General features: G+C 43.9%; 1 protein-coding gene across 1 annotated transcript in view; it reads left to right on the top strand.

The window, feature by feature from the left end:
- The first annotated feature begins 1,336 nt into the window (after positions 1-1,336).
- The window catches only part of MTNR1B (melatonin receptor 1B), a 28,355-nt gene continuing 23,101 nt past the window's right edge, over positions 1,337-6,590 (top strand). Inside the window, exon 1 of the mRNA XM_027467305.3 lies at positions 1,337-1,619. Within this exon, the coding sequence (XP_027323106.1) occupies positions 1,403-1,619 (217 nt within the window). The 5' untranslated portion in view covers positions 1,337-1,402. The remainder of the gene's footprint in view (positions 1,620-6,590) is intronic.

The raw sequence follows: 6,590 nt of genomic DNA, 5'->3' as shown, positions 1-6,590 counted from the left end.
TAACATAGGTGGGTTAACTCAAGACCTAATTCCTGAAAAACTATGGGGCATACTTATCCCTCTGAGTTGAGGAAACACGGAGAGGAAGAATATAGCTACATGGTAACCTATTCTGAAGATGTAGCTTCAACAACATTTTCAAAAGTGGGGCAAAACCTTCAAGCAGAAGAAGGACCCAATGTAGTTTGGTTAGCCTGGCCCTGAAAGCAATACAAAGTAGGGCACAAGACCCTTTGGAGTTATGTCTGCTGTGAGCAGCCTGAATTGTCAGCATGTGCCATGTGAACCCACTGATACACCGTCAGTGGCACCTGGTAACTGTGCTTGCCATGCTGGAAGCCAGGCACAGGGACATGCAGGGCCTGTCCTCCTCTGTCCCATGCATTTTCCTTGTATTACAGAATCACACGGAGTCACAGAATGGTTGAGGTTGGAAGGGATCTCCAGAGATCTTATTTGATGCAAATAAGAGGCACCTGCCACTGTGGGACCTCAAACCAAGCTATACATCTCAAACTTAATTTCTGAAAAAAAAAAGTTCATTCTCACTCCACTGTCTACCCCTGCAGCTTGAAAGGAAAAACTGAAATACATGTATTTTTCAAAGCTGATACTTTTGGAGCTGTTACATTGCATGTCCTGTCTGTCACTTTTGCAGTTGTCTCATAGAATCATGAAGGCTGCAGAAGACCTCCGGAGCACAAATCCTGTGAGGAACGGCTAAGGAAACTGGGGTTGTTTGGTCTGGAGAAGAGGAGGCTCAGGGGAGACCTCATTGCTCTCTGCAGCTACCTGAAAGGAAGCTGTGGGGAGCTGGGGGTCAGCCTCTTCTTGCAGATAACTGGTGATAGGATTAGAGGGAATGGCCTCAAGTTGAGCCAGGGGAGGTTTAGATTGGAAATGAGGAGACATTTCTTCTCAGAAAGAGCAGTCAGGCACTGGGATGGGTTGCCCAGGGAGGTGGTGGAGTCACCGTCCCTGGGGGCGTTCAAGGAGAGGTTGGACATGGTGCTTGGGGACGTGGTTCGGTGGGTGACATTGGTGGAGGGGGACGATTGGACCAGATGATCTTGGAGATCATTTCCAACCCTAATGATTCTATGATTCTAAAATCATTGGGGTCCAACCTTTCCTCAAACACCCCCAGGAGTGGTGACTCCACCACCTCCCATCCCAATACCTGTCTCCCCTCCCTTCCCTCCATTCCCCTCCCTCAGGAGCTGGGGACGTGGCCTAGCGAAGTGCCCGCCCCCCGCCGGCCCCGAGCCCCGTGAGGGGAGGGGCGGGGCGGGGCCGTGCGCGCGGCGCGGCCGTTAAAAGCCTTGCCGCCCCGCCGCCTGCCCAGTTAGCGGAGGGAGGGCGGCACGGGGCGGGTGGGGGTTCTGCGCGCCGGGCGGCGGCGATGCTGGAGAATGGCTCCCTGAGGAACTGCTGCGACCCGGGCGGGAGGGGTCGCTTCGGCTCGGCCGAACGGGAGGAGGAGGCGGCGGGCTCCCCGCGGCCCGCCTGGGTGGTGTCGGCTCTCTCCAGCGTGCTGATCTTCACCACGGTGGTGGACATCTTGGGCAACCTGCTGGTCATCGTCTCCGTCTTCAAGAACCGCAAGCTCAGGAACTCAGGTAAGGAAGGGGTCGAGCCCCCGGCAGAGGGCAGCGGGAGCCCAGGGGTCCCCAAAGCCCCCCCCCTCTATGGGGGCTAACAGTGTGAGCAGGGAGCTCAGCCCTGCCCAGCTGTGCCGTGTGCTGGCACTTAAAGAGGCGTTGCAGGTCATTAAGCGGCTCTTAATGAGGCGTTATGTAGTCTTCGTGGAGCTAAAATATTAAAATACCAGAATCTAAGAGTGCCCGAAAGTCTGGGAGGAAGAAAGAAGTTGGTTACAGCGTGGCTGTGAGCTGTGGGAGCTCACAGCATCCTTGGGACACCTTCCTCTCTTGGCTGCTCACCCAGTGCCCTACAACCAGAAATAAAGTGGTTTTCTTCTCACTCGTGTCTATAGTTTTTTTGTGTGTATGCTCTGAAATGTGGCTCCGTGTGTTTTAAGTGCTGAACTTTTTGCTTCCCATCCTTGCCAGGCTAGCTCCACGTGCCTCAGACAGCCAAGCTCTATAGGTAGCAAATTCTTGGATTTTCCTTGCCCTCCACTGCCTTATTTTGTCAGGTTTGCCCACCTACCCGGTGCTGGTGGGGTAGGGATGCTGTCCCCAGGAGCAGAGCCCTGTCCCTGCCCAAGGTCTCATAGCACCAAGCAGCTGCTGTTTGCTGTTTCAGGTCCTAAAGACCTTGTTTCATGATGGGTGTGCAGGACTGGGTGACAAAACCTTGACTGAGCAAAGTCAGGTGCGTGGGGGCTCTACCTTATATCTGCCCAACTTCACACCTAATTAAACGACCGGGTGCTTCCTTACGGAGGGGAGGAGGCGCTGGGAGCTTGAATTTCCCGGTTCTTCTTTTTTAGTGGGCTCCAATTCCTCCAGAGTTTCACATGCAGTGTGACTAGAGTGCCTGCTAAGCAGGATTGTGTGCTCATGCTCTCGCTGGAGAGGGAGGCTGGTCCCTGGCATCAAATCCTGGCTGAGGGGGAGCAGAAGAGGGACTTTTGGAACAGCTTCATTTGCTCAAATCTCAGCAGAGGGAGGGTTGAACTGGGAGAATAAGGTTCAAGAGTGATCAGTGTGCTCCATGGCATCCTAAGACTCTTGAAATAAGACATGGTCTTATTACCTAATTCAAATATATACTAATTGAACTACTTCTGGGATCATCCTTCATGTGATGTCACTTGACACTATCACAACCATCTCTTCATCTTTGATAAGTACCATGAAAAACATCAGGGAATCCCTTCTGCATAATCTTCATGAAGTTAAATACCTTAAATAAATGGCCAGCTTTTAGTTTGCCATCAGGGAGAGATGGGTCTTGGGGATAAAGCTGAAAGAGGGTGGTTTGGTAAATGTTCGGAGATCTTTCCAGAGAGAAATTCATAAGGAGGGAGAAGAGTGGTAGAGAGTTGTAAGGGGCTGCAGGTGGAGTGATGGGGGAATGGGGAGATAGTGGAGATCTAAGGCAGTGCTTGGGAGCCCTTGGTCTCAGACAAAGAAGAACAGCCGACAGGTGGACTTAGAGTTGCTCCTTTCTGAGCAGACCGGAAACAATGTGTTAGCACTAACAAGAGTATGTGGGAGAAAATGAAATGGTGAGGGGAAAATGATGTGCAGGGGGTTAAACTTGTAGGAAGCAATATCAGAGAGCAACCAGGTGAAGCCAGTGTAATGATTGTGATAGGAGAGAGAGGGTCTGGATGACTGCAGAAACAAGGAGAGGCACCATGAACACCTGATTCTTTGAAGAAGTTGATGAGAGAGATTTTTAGATAGGTATGAGAGTATAGAACTTCAATTAAGCCAATGTTCTATAAGAAATAAATCAGGCAGCTCTGCCTGCTTCTGTAGTACAGATAATAATCTTCCCTTCAGAAAGCAAATCAGGGCTTTATCATACTTTCAGGACTTATCAACACTATTCTCTTCTAGGATTGCCAAAGAAACCTGATAATAGCAGACAATTTAATTATACATCACTCCCCTTAAAGTCAAAGCATGGTCAAAAGCAAATCTATTTTAATTCTGTTATATAACATGAGGCATGAGGACGGAGTGAAATAAAATGCCCCACTACCCTTTCTGTTGGTAAGTATTATGCTCAGTAGGCGAGAAATGGAGAATGGGTAGAACTGAAGTTTGTAGAGATTGCTCATTCACTCCTTAAGCAGTGGGAAGTTTGCCAGCCTTACAACAGGAAGATCATTTCATATCATGCAGAAGCCTCTTTCCCACATCTCAATGTTTTTGGAGGGGGAGGGGAGAACTTGTGCAGGCTCTTCTAAGTAACACACAGCATAATTGGTATGAATCAACATGCTTGTCTTACATAACTGCACCCAGCCTGCTTGTGAGAGGCTGAGCAATTTCTGATCTCTAAAAGTGACCACTTTTATAGAAATTATTGCTTTTATCGTTTCTAATTTTAGAGGGGAAATAACTTGGTAAAAACCCTAGAAAATTAAATAAAACCTTGTATATCAGAGAGACTAAATAAATTAGCCTGTCTTTCTATTTGACATTGTGTACTGAATTTTTAAGAGACTATTGATTTTGGGTGTCTTCATTTAAGTATGCCTAATTGGAGGCAGCTTTTAAACTGCTAAACTTTTCAAGTGCTAAAGTTCATCTGTGCTGAACAATCAAGCTGGATGGTCAAGTGTTCTGAAGGTGTTTCAAGTTCAAAATCATGAGATGATTTTAAGAGTTTCAGGACACGCTTGTATAGGCATAGCTATAGAACATTATGGGCTTGGGAAACTGCCTAACTGGATGCAATTCAGAAAGTAGGAACTGACCAGGCATCTCCTATGGGAGGGAGATAAAACCATTTGTATTTTAGTGGCCTTAAAGCCAGCAGAAAACAGTGAGGTGAGAATTAGGCACATTAACACCAACATAATTTCAAATAACTGTGCAGACCTGGGAACTAATTTTTATTAATCTTGGTGCACTGCCAAAGAATGCATTAGCAGAAAGTGATATTTCTAGTGCATTGTGTCAGCCCTCTTTACTCTCTTCCTCCACTATTTTCCTTTCTATATATAACTAACACAGCGCAATAAGACTGATTTCTTTTCAATGGCAAGATGATCTTACCATAGAAAATAAATTAAAATTCATGGGGTTTTGTTCCCACCCATATGAACACAGCTACATTTGCATGTTTAATTAAATAATGACTGTGTATGTATGTGTGGCTGTTAGAGTTGGACATGTTACTCATATGCATAGACATCTGCATGAAATGAAACATTTTTACATATGGAATTATAATTTTGTACTTGTCTTTATACTAAATAAAAATGTTTTGTAATATAACCAAATGTTGTACTCTTCTTCCTGTCTGTTTCCCTCTCTGTATTCTTCACTCCACGTTTCTGTCTGTAATATAGTTTTTTCCACTGTTATACCCTGTTTCCAGTTATTCTTCATATATTTGACTACACCAGTTCTCTTTCCCTACTGTATGCCTTTCCTATTATTATTCCTGTGCAATGGGATAGAAGACAGCTGTCTGCTGGGAAGGAATTTATCTTACCTAACTTTAGAAGACTACAGTGGAGATACCTGTTTCTGAACTTCTTCCTTTAGCATCCCCTTATGATCATGGGAGAGAAAATATAATTTTTAGTGCACAGTTCAGGCATGTTGTTTTTTGACATCTATGTTTGGACAACATGATTCAGCCCACAACGTTAGTCATTACTCTCCACTAAATAGAATGAGAATGAAGACAGACTATCTCAGTGTAGATATCCACTTCAACTGATGAAATCAACTTATGATGGTTTCAGGTAGGACCACACTAAGCAGAACTTTTGTATTCCTGACTTCTTGGATCCTGGATCTGTAGATTTATTTTTCCTAGGACTGTGTGTATGGCCAACCAGCTTTCACATTCTTTCTCATATTCAGGATCTCTAGCCTTGAAGCTACTCAATACTGAGGAATTCATGGGAACATGACTTCAATGTTCACAAAAGTTCATTGAACCCAACACTTAAAATAAAACTCTTATCATCTTATCACGTTATAATAATTCTGTGGTTCAAGCTTTTTTTTTTTTTTAATATAGTTTTAAGTTTTTGCTTATTAGTTGCTAATTTATAGTGGGCTTTATTTGTGGAACTAAAATTGTCATTTAACTTGGATATATTATTTCTCTCCCGATTGAGAACTTTTATGCCATATTAATAGAAAACAAACAACTATTTCTTTCTCAGCCTTTGTTTTTCTACAGTAAACTAGCCAAATGCTTTTACTTTCCTTTAAACACTCTTCATTTCCCTGATTGTCTCATACATTTCAATTCACCTATACAAGCTGAATTTATCTTTATTGAACAAGAGAGGACAGAACCAATAAAAATAACAAAGATGAAGTACCACCAATACTTTCACTGAAACAGTATTGACATCTTATTCTGTTCTGTCCTTCCCTGGGTGGACAGAATAGACATTATATGTCTTGAGACCTGTTTTATGTGATAGCATCATATAGATAACTCTTCTTGGTGCAGTAACTTGCTAATACAGGTTTTCTTTTTCTTATGTATTTTCAGGCCCCACAATTTCTTACCTGACCTCACTCATACTCCATGCTATTATACTCTATCCACTTCCTACTCTTTTAATCCTCAAGGAAACAAACAAACAAACAAAAAGAGATATTGACAATTCCCTATAGCAATGTGGGGTCCAAACTTTGTGTTACAGTAGAAATTCATCCATTCTCTCTCTGTTCAGTGACCTAACTTTTCTGAAGTAAAGTTAGTCTAATGTAGGTTATCTCCCTCTGGTCCAGCAATTTTCTTTCATCACTATCCAGGCAGTGGTAGCAGCAGAATGTGTGGTACCATAGCAAATGTGCTTCCAAAGCTAGATCAGTTTAGAGCAATTTTCCAGGTACAGAAAGTCCTGCTTTTATTAAGTAAAGATGATCGGATTAGTTTGTACTGCCTCTTTTTATAAACTTACATTGAAATTT

This window comes from Anas platyrhynchos, chromosome 1, assembly GCF_047663525.1.
Source record: "Anas platyrhynchos isolate ZD024472 breed Pekin duck chromosome 1, IASCAAS_PekinDuck_T2T, whole genome shotgun sequence".
NCBI lineage: Eukaryota > Metazoa > Chordata > Aves > Anseriformes > Anatidae > Anas > Anas platyrhynchos.
Note: the sequence above shows the minus strand (reverse complement) of the source record. Positions and strands in the feature narration are given on the sequence as shown.